The following is a 13,973-nucleotide window of genomic DNA, read 5'->3' on the forward strand; positions in this document are numbered from 1 at the left end:
TCGGGTGGCCATTTTTAATGTGATTTAACCTCCCTCTAACGTCCCCAAACTTCTGTTTACACTTCAAATGTCCTGAGTCCCAGCCTAGTACTACAATAGTCTCAGTAAATGGGTTGTATTTTCCATATGCATTGATCAACTGCTTCAAAGACAGGTCATTCTCAGGTCCAAATTCTTGTCCTTTGAGCTCAATCCATTACTAGCAGTGAGAAACAGATTATCTCCAGAGGATAAGATTCACTTCTGATTTCTCTCTCACAGATAGAACAATTTCTCTTCTCAACTTCCAACCACATATTGGTTGCCTTTAACTCCTGGAACCATCACTGAGAAGTTGAGCTCAGTTAGACTATCCACACAGAAATGAAAATACTGAAAGAGCAATTAATTATTACTTAGCTAAACTGCTTCCCTCCATGGCATGCCACACCTAGTCATTTACAGATCAATGTAGTTAATATTTGAGCCAAGCTCTTGGGTGAGTCTGAGAAACCATAAACTGTGCAGAGAAGCACAGGCTTGGCACTACTAACTTCAACAGGTGAGTGGAAGGGCTAAAAGAGGGAATATGTATTTTATGAAGAAATAAGATATTCATCCTTGAGGTATGGTATTGTCTAATCTACCTCCCTTTGAAAGATATTTTACAAGTGGAAGTAAGGGATTGGATTATTTTTGGGTGATGTTAGCAACTTGATGGCTTGTACTTGTTCTTTTCTTGGAAAAAGAAGAATGTCAGGTTTTGTGTTGGGAGTGGTTTGTCCTAATGCAGGTTAGTGTTTTGCTTCAAAGCAAAGTGTTTTAAACTTGAAAATGTGACCGTCTAAAACAAAAAATTTAAAATGCGTGTTTGAAATTAAGTTTAAAAGAAAAGTTTGTGGAACCAGATACTTTTTAGTTTGTTTTTTCATAGATGATTAATGTCTACAGTCACAGAATATTTATTAACAAAAGTTGCTGATATAGTTTCATATTTGCTATGCTAAATTTTTAGTTATTTTAGCCAGAGGCTCTATAAGAAAATCATTATGGATATCTTTAGAAAAAGTGTGGAGAATTGATCTATATTTTTGAACCTATAATTGAACCTATTGATTTATAACTGTGAAACCATGATCTCAGGAGTCAGATGCAAATTCTTTTTTTTTTTTAGTTACAAAAAAGTTTAGGTAGGCATTCCTCCCTTTTCTTAACTCCAACTGACTTAGTGTGTATTTAAAAAAAATACATATATTTAACTCTCGGCAGGCTTTGCTTTCTTTAGTGGGCAATTTTCTGTCTTCAGATCTCATGAGTTTTGTTTTTTCTGGGGATGGACAGAGGAATAATGCATTTCAGAGTGATCTGACCCACAAGAATGCCATGATACATAAGATCTGGAAGGCCATACCATAGCCATACTGTTCCTGCCTTGTGGTAGAAAAGGCTACGATGAAGAAATAAGCATTGATCAAATCTCAGTCCTGAGTTTTTTCAACATGTACAGTTTTTATTACATTTAGAGAAGAAAATAATAAGAAATAAGACACCCAGACAGTGGCTTAGGAAACCAATGTAACTCATATTACTGTATTTCTTAGTCAGATTTGGGTGGATTTATGCCATGTACATAAGTGCTTTTACCTAGTCTAAATAGTACATGAAGTTGAAATTCAATCCCCTTTTCAGGATTGCCTTTATGAAAAGAGAATAAAACTCTCACTCACAATAAGATAAAATAAAGATCAGTTCACACCTTCTCCATGAGCCTGGCTGGTTCTAAATTTTTTCCTCTCAGTACTGCTAAGCCCATATCCTAGATTTCTTGATGCCAGAAAGGATAAGTAGCCTTTCAAAGGAAGGCTTCATTTAAGCTTTTCAAAGGAAAATCAACACTTGACAACAAAGTTTTGATGTAAACTCTAGTTTTCTGACAAATTGCTGTTTTCCTGTTGACTTCAATTGTTTCCTGCATTTTAAACAGGTTGAGGTACTCTTGCTCCCTTCCTCTCTATATGCAATTTGTCTTTGTTTATGCAAGTCACCCTAGTGAGGTCAGTGGAGCTACTTTCATCAGTAATGACTAAGGACAAGAGTAAGTGGGTTGTAAAATCTGCCTTGTCTTTGGTAGTGTCACTATATGCTGTTTAACCTTTGTATGCCAAAGCTGGTGACACTACTGGGCAATATTGTTCCTACATGTAGGGCAAGGAAGAAAGGACAAGAAGAAATAAATGGGACGGAAATGCCTTAAACTGAGGACAAGGGGGTGATACTATACTATACTATACTATACCCTTCACTCCCTAGGAGCCTCTCAGGAGACTTGGATCCTGGTAGATACATACATACTCAGGGCAAAGCCAATACACTATTGTCCAAGCAACATAGATATTGATAAAGAAGTTAACACTGCTTGGTGCAAAACTGATTTTCACTCTGCAGTGGTCCTGCTTTTACAGAACTGTTCTTGTCCTTTAATATAAATAGCAGGGAAAGGAATTTCATACACATGATTTTTGAAACTTTGGGTTCCTACATAGTGCCCTTAACTTTAAGGCTAGGGACAGACATTACACATAAACTGGTTTTAGTGATCAGGAACTGGTTTAAACCTGTAACAGAACATAAGTTCAATGCACATAAACCAGTTTCAAAATGACCGAAACCAGTTTGAGATGAATCTGGTTGAATGTAGTATCAGACTTAACTGATTTAGTTCAAACCGGTTTATGCAATATCTGTCTCAGACCCCTTCCTGGTTTAACTTAAACCAGAGTCTCCCAGCATCCCGGCATGCTCTCTGGGCTGGCCTCTGTGCTGCAGCCCAGCCGGGCTGGCCCCGTGCCTCTGCTCTCCCTCCGGAGCTGGGGCAGGCAGGGGTGGGGTCTGGACAGAGAGGGGTTTCATTCCCCCCACCCTGTCCCACTGGCAGGGACCCAAGCGGGGTCTGCTGGGCACTCCCCCTCGCTGCTGCAGCCATGGGCCAGCATGGCCCCTGAGCCAGATGGGGGCAAGGAGCAGGGTTATTCTCCCCTCTACTCCCACTGCCTCCGGGGGACTGCAGCCAGGTCTGCCAGCCCTGACCACCACTGAGCGGCAGAATAAGCCCCCTCGTTGTTCCCTCCGCCAGACGCTGGAGGGAGGGGGAATAACCCCAGTCCCTGACCCCAGGGGCAGTGGGGGTAGAGGGGAGAATAACACCCCCCCGCTCTCTCTGTCTCAGGGGCCATGCTGGTCATGGCTGCAGCAGTGAGGGGAAGCGGGGTGCCCAGCAGACCTGGCTCAGGTCCCTGCCGGTAGGACAAGGAGTGGGGAATTAAACTTCTCTCTGGCCAATTCAGCCCAGACTGGTCACAACCCCCAGCACACCTTCCCTGCAGCCAAGGGCACACTTTAGCACCCCTGGGCTTCTGGGCTGAGCAACTGCAAGCACATGCCCGCATGTCTGTGCGGTTACAAACCAGTTAAGTCTATCCAGGTTAGACTAACTTGCAAAAGTTGAATCAGTTCAAGCTCCGGCTTCTTGAATGTCTGTCCATAGCCCAAGAGTCCCAAAGGGCCATGGCCATCATTGGTGTTTGGCTCTTTTGGAATTCAGGATATTTTATGACTGCTTATATATGGACTAAGGAGCTTTACCGTTATCAACCAGAGTTTAGTTTTAGTCTTTATTCATGATTGTAAACTAACAATTTTAAGAGTAAAATAATCAAAACATATTAGAACTAAGATGTATTCATTTACAGGAGCCAAAATGCAAGAAATCACCAAGATGTTTATACTGCATGGACTTCACATATTCTACCTCCTTGTATTTCATTTGGTAAGTTATGTTTTCCTTTCCTTGGTAAAAAACCCAACAAATCTCAATAGCTATATCCATGCCCTTAATCTGTAATTCAGAAAAATCTGTAATTCAGAAATGGCATGTGAATTGGCAGCATCTTCCATATTGAGTGTTTATGCTACTAACTATGACATAAATCCTGGACATTTATGTCCTTATTCAAAAGTTTAAAATTAATATCAGTCACTCAGAAAGAAGAGTTTTGTGAACAACTTGAAACAAGTGTGGAGGAAAAGCCTTATTTTTCTCTGTAATAACTGAATCTGATAATAGATTAAGTTGCTTTTTATAGCTGAAACTTGCATAATTAAAGATTTCAAAAACAACCACTAAATCATCAAACACTGAAGATATTTTATAGTGTCCTGGTGCTGGTTACTGTGTTATAACTTACACTTCTGCTACTCTGTTATTTGCTCTGTAACACCCCTTGCTATGTAGTTTAAATCATGCATATTATTTATCTTCAGTTTCCCATGAAATTCAATTTGCAGTGAAGTATCTATGGCATAAATTGATAACTTTTGCTTATATGAATAGTCTTTCCTTTTGGAAGAAACCAGTCGAGTCAAAGTAATTGCTGATATTTACAAAAGTTGGACAATTAGGCTCCCAATTTGCATTGGCAATTAACATGAAGTATAACAAAATCTGATTCAGACCTATAAAATACGGAGACCTGGGCACCATGCATAAAATGTGCGTCTTAATTAATCCTGTTGACTTTAGTAGGATTATTTCAAGATTGAACTCTGGGCTCTTACTTCCTCTCTTTCCAATTGTTATTGCTAGTGGCTGTGACAATAGAAATGTTGAATCTGCACTGCACCAACTACATTGGCTTTACACAGGATTGTAGCACCTGCTGGACAAAAATGGGACAAAGAGCGAATCCCTCATCCCTTACTGATTCATGAATAGATTGTGATTCATTCTTCTTGCATTTGGGAATGTTTACGGCTCACATAAAGCAGTTTAATTGACAGGAAGAGATATCTGTTCCTTGCTACAAGAACTAAACTTTGAACCTTACAGTTGGCTTATATAGTGTTTGCCTTTGTTCTTTCAAAAGAAGTAAGTCACCTTGTAAAACATGACAGAGTAAAATCCTTCCAAAAGCATTATTTAATGACTTAAACTAGTTTAAAATCTGTATGGCCAGATCCTGCTCACTTTGATCTTTCTGAGCAGTACCTTCATGACTAGTACCCCAGGACTCATGGAGATTGTTTCCTTATGTGAAGAAAAATGGCAAAATCCATGGCTATTTGTAGGACTTCTGGTTTTGCTAAGACAAGGCTAAGGCTCTAAGAAACAGCTTAGGAAGAATAGGCCTCTCTGATCAGCGAATGTCCTGATAAAAGGTGTAGAAAAAGAAGAATACACTAATGAGCGGGGAGGCTGGTACAAAGAAAGGAGTTAAGATAAGAGAGGAAATGAAGGGAGCCAGGTATGCACTTGGCAAAAGGACAAGTAAAAACAGATATTTTGGCAAAAGGAAAGATAAACATTGGCACAAAAACTTGAGTGTTTCAGGTATAAATGTAGGTGTTCCTAGGACTGTTTCTTTGTAATGAGCTAGGGGAGCATAATTTGCGTATGGTCTTGCTATCATTATTCTTGGCAATTGAGTTGGGCTGATTGCTAAACAGACCAGCTTGTGTACTGGCAAAGAGGCAATAAAACTCTCCGAGCTTTTTGCCACCCAACACAAATTTGAGTTGTTCTTTTTGTGTTGCATCTGGACTCCAGGAAGCTGCTTGCTACAACTGGCCTCCAGAAGCACACAGATTCAAGTGACGTGAACACCAAAAGTGACAGCAAGTAAAAGGTCACCCAAACCCACATCTCAGAACAACGCTGTTATTCTTAGCATGCTTGGAACTTACATTACTGGTCCTTGACTAGACATACAAGACAAATGTTGTTTCCTGATTAACCATACTGAGGTTTGAAAGGCCTCTTTCATAACCTGTATTAAATTTTTCCCTTGAAACCTGTAAGTATAGTCTATGACTGCACTAATCTTCATTGCAAGTACATTTTGCTGTGTTGTGCCTGTTGGTCTGAATTTCTATGGTGAAACTGTCCCACAAATTACAGGATCTCACTTTCAGTGGAAATCATGACATAGAGTAGGCACCCTCTTAGGCTGTGTCCACACAAGCATGGACATTTTTTTCCCTGAGGACAACTAGCAGTGGGACACCTTGTGCTGCCACTAGTTGTCCTGGGGGAATACCTGTGCTAGGTGTCCTCTGGCATGTGGCAGGTTGCCCTGGGTGGGGTAGGGGAGGCTGGGGCCAGCACTGGGCTGGCTCCAGAAGCCTTACCTGGGGTCTTGGGGTCCTCCCAGGGCTGCAGCAGCAGCGATCCTGCTGCTCAGAGCCTGGCCAGCAGCTGGAGCATAGCTCTGGCCAGCCAGGTTCTGGTTTTGAGTGGCATATGCTGCCCCTGCATGCGCCACACTGCTTTTTTTTCTGCACAGGTTTTTTTGACCCCTGGAGATCCAGGGCTCAACTCCCCCCACTACGCTGCTCCCTTGCAGTGTGGAGAACAACTGAACGTATGGTTTGTGGTGCCACAGTCATGTCTGCAGCGTTGCATACCGCATGGCTGTACTCGTCTGAACACAGCCTTAGAGCTTGTCTCCACAGACCAGTAGAATTACAGAAGTATTATTATTCTACAAGAATAAAATCATGTTTATTTTAGAATATAAGACATTTGTATACATGCTTGTGCTGCAGCACATGCATTTATATAAATGGCAAAATATGGATCAATGCTGAGAAAATGGCAGCGGTACACTTTTGAACTAAAACACATCAAAGGTGTTTCCACTCAAAAGAACATCACTGCCATTTTCTCAGTGCTGACATGCATTTTGCCATTTATACAAATGCACGCAATGCAGCGCCAGGCACATCAGCTTGCATGTAGAGCAGACAGATTAATCAAGTCTGTTTCAACCTGGGGGTTTTCCGGCATGTCAGAGCAGACGAATGTATGTGTATGAATGCTCATAGTGTCTACATGGGAGTTATACCAGCACAGCTGGCTGTAGTATGTAATAATATTGCTATGTCACTATAGTTGGTCTGTTTTTTTGGCCCAGGCAAGGCCACAGTGACGGGGAGAAGGGAATACAAATATCAATCAGATGAACTGAATCCTAGGCTGGGCTTCCTGGTAGGTAAAAGCTACATCTGCAAAAACAGATTCTGTTTAGCAACTTTGGATTCACAGCAAGAACAGCTCTGAGCTATTAGGGTAGGATGCAAAACTGAACAACGTGTCCATGTGCAGTGTTTCTGATGGACAAGGGAGTTTTGGTCATAATGAACACAAGGGTATACTGGAACACCACCAAGTTCACTGAACGTCAATCCCCTTAAAAAGACAGCAGCTACCGATGCAAGTTTACATTAAATTTTCAGCAGCCAAGTTCCTGAGTGATGAGACAGCTATTTTTTCACAGTCTGTACTTTAGGCATATCAGCAAGTGACATAATGGCAAGTCACTTGTAAGCCACAGGAAAAAGAATATAAATCTCTTGAATTGAGTGACAAGATATACAAACTGCTTGTTTAAAGGATTCATTATTAAGGATATTCTTTATAATTTTGAATTTGACTTTTGAATCTATGTCATAATATTTTAATATAATCCTCTGATAGTTTACAGCCAACCACCATCTTTTGAAGACTTACCAAGCCTTGCCTCTGTCTTCTCTCAGCTTCTTCCACTTGCTTATTTTGATTAAGATTGCCAAGCAGAGGAGGGAAGAAAGAAGGAAGTTCTGATGTCCCACATCCCCCTGCCGGATCTGCCCAGATTGCTATGGCTGCCAAGGGTAGAGAAGTAGGCTTTGAAGGCCCACTGTTTGGCTCAGAAACCTGTAAGCAAGTGTCAGGACCAAGGCTCTGTCCTCTAGCCTGTCAGCTGACAGGAAAGTAAGAGGCTTCTGGGGTGTTGCAGCTACATGTTGCCTCTTCCGTGTAGCTGTACAGAAGGGGCCAGTCTGTCCCCTCTGTCCTTTTGTGCAGGCAAAGTGATGACTCTTGCAAGACGATCATCTGGAATTTAGTTAATGTATTTCTTTTTTAAATTATTTGTTTTGAAGTAAACTTTAAGGCAGGACATGGACTTTCAAAATGGACATACATTTAAAAACCAACAAGATGGGGCACAGTACAAACCAGCCATCCCCAGGCTGCTCACTTCACATTATTTTAGGGCAAAAGAAATTTAAAAGCTTCATTCTTGTGAAGTGAAGGCCAAGCAACTGCTTAATCACAATTAATACCAACATATTCCTTCCCTACCCTCCCTACAGGCTGCCTGCCAGCATACAGAGGAACTGCATCTAAGTGGACCTCTGCAAGACATGACTTTCAGTGTTCAAGAAGGTACAATTGGATTTCAGTACCTATACCAGGTAATCATGATCTTGGAGAGTTTGTCAGCGACCCCAAAGGCCACAGGCTTCCATTATCTGAAAACTCATACAATTAAAGAAACCAAAATTATCAGAATAAATCTAGAATGGATATTAGTGTAATCCTCATTTCTAGTAAATGAACACAAGCAATTACTGTATTGCTTGAACTCAAGACCAGGTCCCCCCCCCCATTTAACACGAGAAAAGCCCCTTGTCATGGATTTGAGTACAAGCAGGGAGGCCAGGTGGGTGCTGTGGCTCTTGACTCTGGTCCCATCCCAGGATCAGGGGTCAGAGTCAGACCACAGCTGCAGCATTCCCCCAGCATCCGCTGCTTCCCTGCAGCCTGGCCCCACCACTGTCGTTTACCCTCTGGCTTGGCTTTGGCTCTGGCCCTGCTCCAGCCCAAGGCATAGATTACATGGCCCTTCTGGCCCCCTCCCAACCACGCAGCATCAGCTCCAGCTCCAGTCTCAGCCCAAGCTCCAGGGCTGGAGCTGCCACCATTGCAACTACTGCTGCATGGTAAGGCAGTGGCTAGAGTGATCATGTGCTTCGTGCCCCAGCCTGGAGCTACAGGTTAAGTGGCAGGAGGTAGAGTTAGTGGAAGGGACAGGCAGGGGGGCAGGTGGTGGGGAGCAGGCAACAGAGGGCACAGGCATGGAGGCAAGCAGGAACAGGGGGCAAGTAGTAGCAGAGGTAGGTGCAGGGGGGCCAGGCACCAGGGTGCACAGGTACTGGGGTGTACAGGTACTGGGAGTGGGGGTGGGGCAAGCAGCAAGGGGGAACAGGAGGGGAGAGGGGGCAGGGGGAAGGCTACTTGTCTCCCCTGCTGCCTACCCCTGCCCCCATGCTGCTGATGCCCTAACTGCAGTGGAGGGAGGTGAATTTAAGATGACCCTGCAATAATTACATTCTAAACCTGGAAAATTATAACAAATTTATATATTTTCCATGTATTGTATCTAATTATTGGGGGGGTCATCTTAAATGCAAAGTTGTCTTGGATTCAGGTAAATATAGTACATATGTTCATTTGATTTCTGCAACTCTCTCTTCTTAGAAGTTCCCTTTGCTGCAGGCAGGTCACTCCAAGTGACCATTGCCATATTTTTGCAGGCAGGAACATAGCAGAGACAACAGACAGATAGATGAGGGATGAGAGGGTCATGTCACCCCATTCTTATCCTCAAACAAGCATTATAAGGAGATATTTGCTATGGAGAATGTGGAACCCTTACTCCCTGCTAGAGTTCAAAACAATTCATTGAAGAATTTCAAATGAAAAACACCTGCTTTGGTTGAGCAAACTACTTGAATACCATCTCTCCAGCTCCATTTGGAAGTAATGTTAACAATGAATTCCAAGAAAAAGTTGTTATGTAATACTCTTTCACACTAACCTCTTGACTTCTTTCTTCTTTTTCTCCTGTAGTTCATAATAGAGCCGCCTGCTGATAGTCTGAGACTAAGTGGTGAAACAGATGGCATCTTTGAAATCGGACCAAAGCAAGGAATTTTGTATTTCAATAAGACTTTAGACAGAGAAACCAAAGCAGTCTATAAGTTACAGGTGAATGCTTGGTGAAAAATAGGAGGGAGTAGTAATTATTTTGCATTTTTTTGCCAAAACCTGAAATTGGGGGGAAAACTTTCCCCTGAATTTCCAATTGTTTCTTCAGACCACCATTTGCTGGCAGGTTCTGATCCAAGACCTTACATCCCATCTGTCAGAACTGGGACAGTTCACTATGTTAAACTAATAAGAAAAGGGGAAGGAAGGACAGGGATCAACTGAACTCCCATGCTAATTCACCTGACCTTGGTGTACCCCCAAGCTACAGTGCTTCGAGTTTAAGCGGTAGTCTGAAGCACAGTGTGCAGTACTGCTGCACTTGGTAAGTTTACCACATAGATATGATCTAAGGAATTTCCAAAAACCTAGAAAAAACCTAACGTGCCAATATTTGAAAAGGTAAATGAGATGACCTGGGTATCATTAGAGACCTGTCAATTTGGTATTGATCTCAAGTAAAATAATGGTTAATATAGGGCTCAATAAAGAATTAAATAACAACAGCAACAACAACAAAGGAAATGGGATTTAATGCCAATAGAACCTGTCAAACTAATTGGATATCTTTTTGTGATGAGATTATGAATCTGGTTGATGAAGGTAATAGTGTACTAATTATGCACCCAGTAAACATTTGCAAAAACTTAGTATATCAAACCAAATGCTGAAGCAATGTTGTTGTCCTCCATTTTGTAAGAAAAGTTCCTGTGTAAATGTAGAGCATGAGCAAGACCTTCTTGTCTGTTCTGTTTCCATTTTATCTCTGAGTATATCTACAATGGTACCATGTACTGCTGAGCAGAGATACAGTTTGGGTACCAAAATAAGTACAGATGCAAAAGCATGGCAATCCACCTGCACTAATATATCTTACTTCTCAGCAGGTCTAAGTACCCTGGGCAGAGTCCTGTGCTAATATAGTTATACTGCTTCTTGTACTCAAGCTATCTTGGAGCACAAACTTTACTGTGTAGACCAGTGTTTCTGAAGACCCCCTCATTAGACTCTAGGCACCCCTCAGAAAATGTGAGCTCTTAATTTTCGCTTGCTTTTTTTCTATAAAAAATAGTAGAGCAATTCTTTTCTTGCAAAGACTGTAGAAAGACCACAACAGGTCAGAATGTTTTTAAAACTATGAAGTCCTATTCAAAATTTCTGGTTTTAATTTTGTAAACCATATATGCACATCTAACAGTGCTAATGTTGTGTGGCACCCTTGAAAAGACTTCACAGCATCCCAGGATGTTATGTAGATATATCCTCAGTCTCACTTATCTTACCAAATCATTGGCACTCTTCTAGGTTTTGCATGGATCAGCTGGATCAAACGTTTCTAACATAATCTCACACTACAGCCATTCAGTACATTTTTCACTTAAATGATTTGTCTCATCCTAGAAATCTGGGCAGCCAATGAATCAACAAAAAATCAATTTCAGTTCTTGCAAAATGGAATTTCTCCAAGCTTTTCTTCCAACAAATAAATTCAAGACTGTTTTCCATTTTGATTCAGAATGAAAAAAAAATCAAGATCTCAAAACTTTTCCTGAGGTGGAAAATCCTGCACAGCTTTGCACTCCTAAGGCTCATCCTTAAGGCGAGCCCTCTGAATCAAATTCTTTTTCTTGACATTTTTACCATTAGCAATGCCCTATACACATAGTTCGATAGTCTGCGTTGGACTATGGAACTATAAAGATGAAAGACACTGATTCCTGACACTGAGCTGTCCTGAAGAGTTTGCCTTATCCAACAATGTTCAGAATCCAGCCTTAACTAACCTCCAGGGAAATCACGGGGAAAAGGAGCTCAGACTATTACTGAAACAGGCCACCACATGAGGATGATCCTCTTCCTCATTGCTGGTTTTTGTGCTGCGGAAACTACCATGTGAACAATGTCATGAAGCCAAAACGATATGAACTGCAGTAAGCGGTTGTGGTACTGACAGTCCAGTCCAGTGAAACTTATCCCTTTGAAAGGGGTTGTACCAAGATTTGTTGAGAGAAAGTTGCAGCTATTGCCTTTGTGACTTTTATTCAGGCTCTTGACAATGATAGTAATGGTCTAGACTGGGGCAGCAACATATGGCCCATGAGCCAGGTTTGGTTCATGTAATCACTGGATCCAGCCCAGGAGCTGGAGGGCTTTGCCTGTGCCTGTTCAGGGGCTCAGCAGTGAGGAGCTGCATCAGGGCCAGGCAGCTTCCAGCTGCACTCTTGCTGCAGTTTCTTTTCCCTACCACCCAGTGCTCCCCAAGGCTGCAGCATGGGCTCAGCTTCCAGCCAGGGGGGAGCTGCAGTGGGGCCAAGATGCACCTGTGCTGCAGCTGAGGGGCGGGGGGGAGGGAGAAGCAGTGGCAGCATGGACAGAGTTCCCAGCCATCCAACCCGGGTGCAACTCTCCACCTGCTGGAATCTGCCCAACCCCAGCCAGGGAGCAGGGGGCTGGGATAAGCATCGGCGGCACAAATGCAGTTCCCAGCTACTTGGCCTGGAGTGGGTGGAAAGAAAATACAGTATCTCACTGGTGATGTCACTGGTCTAGCCCATTTGACTCAGGCTGATGCAATGGTCAAATTCACTTACATGAGAATTGGTCTCTGACATTTATTTCTCTTTTCATTGTTAGGTGAATGCCGTAGATGCAAAGGGAGAGAAAGTAAAAGGTCCCTACATTATCACTGTAAATGTTCAGGATATCAATGATAACCAGCCGCAGTTTGACCAGCTAAAGTATTTTGGAGTAGTGAGGCCACTACCTTCACGTGCAGGTAATTGCCATTATCATTATAATTGTTGTTAAGATTTTCACTGTTCTTACATTTTCTTTATTCATTCTGGATTACTGGCTTAAGCAGTGCAAAGTGACCCCAAGCTACTCAGGCATAGATAGCAGAGAATGCCCTCTGGGCAGAAGAACTCCTCACTGATGAAGAGTTAGTTGACGAAACAATTCCCCACCCCTGGTGTAGGTGGGGAGAGGAAGTGTCCAGGGCAGGACCTATAAGATTCTCCAAGGGATTTGATGTTAGGGCTATACATTTAGCCTAATTAGTGTAGGTGCTGAGAGGTTCTGAGTGCATTAGTGCATACTTAGTAAATTTGCAGATTATACCAAATTGGGTGGAGGAGCGAACACTCTGCATGGTACAGTTAGGATCCAGAATTACCTTGATAAACTGAAAAAATGGTCTGAAATTAATCAAACAAAATTCACTAAGGATGAGGGCAAAGTCCTGCGCTTAGGATGGAAAAATCACATGCATAAATACACATAGGGGAATGACTGACTAGGCTGCAGTACTGCAGAAAAGAACCTGGGGGTTACGGTAGACCATAAGCTGAATATGAGCCAACTGTGTGCTCTTGTTACAAAAAAGGCCAATAGCATAAATGGTTTTATTCATAGGAGCACCACTTGCAAGTCAAGGGAAGTGATTCTTCCCCTCTATTCAGCACTGTTAAAGCATTGCCTGAGGTCCTATGGCTGGTTTTGGGTACTACACTTCAAGAAAAGAGTCCTTTGGAGAGCAGCAAAAACGATTAGAGGTCTGGGAAATATGATTTACAAGAAGAGATTGAAAGAAGTGGGGTTATTGAATCCGGAGAAAGGAAGACTTCATAGGGGGTTGGATTGGATAACCTCCTGAGGTCCTTCCAGCCCTCCTTTTCTATAAGACTGAGCAGGGATTTGGTAACAGCATAGGTGACATGTAAGGAGGGGTGCATGGGGGGGCTACGTGCCCCTCCCCCCCCAATTTCTGTGTCATTGGCATGGTGTGGGGCTGCAACCTGGACAGAGCCAGTGCCTGGCAGCAGTGGGGGCAGCGGTGGTGCCAGTGGCACAAAGGTTTGCCCCACCACTGTCAACACTTATGTATCATCTATGGGCAACAGTCTTCAAATACCTGAAAGGTGGTTATAGAGCATGGTGATAGACTCTTCTCTCTATCAACAGGAGACAGGAAAAGAAGTAACAGTATGATGCCAGCTGACTTCCTGCCCCGGGACAGGGGGCTGGACTTGATTCATAGATGCTAGGGTCGGAAGGGACCTCAATAGATCATCGAGTCCGACCCCCTGCATAGGCAGGAAAGAGGGCTGGGTTCAGATGACCCCCC

General features: G+C 42.8%; 1 protein-coding gene across 2 annotated transcripts in view; it reads left to right on the forward strand.

Annotated features, from left to right (window-relative positions):
* The first annotated feature begins 507 nt into the window (after window positions 1-507).
* Window positions 508-13,973, forward strand: part of CDH17 (cadherin 17) — a 50,787-nt gene continuing 37,321 nt past the window's right edge. For both annotated transcript variants that reach the window (XM_025199404.1, XM_025199405.1), the window contains exons 1-5: window positions 508-541; window positions 3,729-3,805; window positions 8,170-8,271; window positions 9,710-9,847; window positions 12,482-12,623. In XM_025199404.1, coding sequence (XP_025055189.1) covers window positions 3,737-3,805; window positions 8,170-8,271; window positions 9,710-9,847; window positions 12,482-12,623 — 451 coding nt within the window. In that variant the 5' untranslated portion in view covers window positions 508-541; window positions 3,729-3,736. The remainder of the gene's footprint in view (window positions 542-3,728; window positions 3,806-8,169; window positions 8,272-9,709; window positions 9,848-12,481; window positions 12,624-13,973) is intronic.

The sequence above is a fragment of the Alligator sinensis genome, unplaced genomic scaffold (genome assembly GCF_000455745.1).
Source record: "Alligator sinensis unplaced genomic scaffold, ASM45574v1 scaffold273_1, whole genome shotgun sequence".
Taxonomy (NCBI): Eukaryota; Metazoa; Chordata; order Crocodylia; family Alligatoridae; genus Alligator; species Alligator sinensis.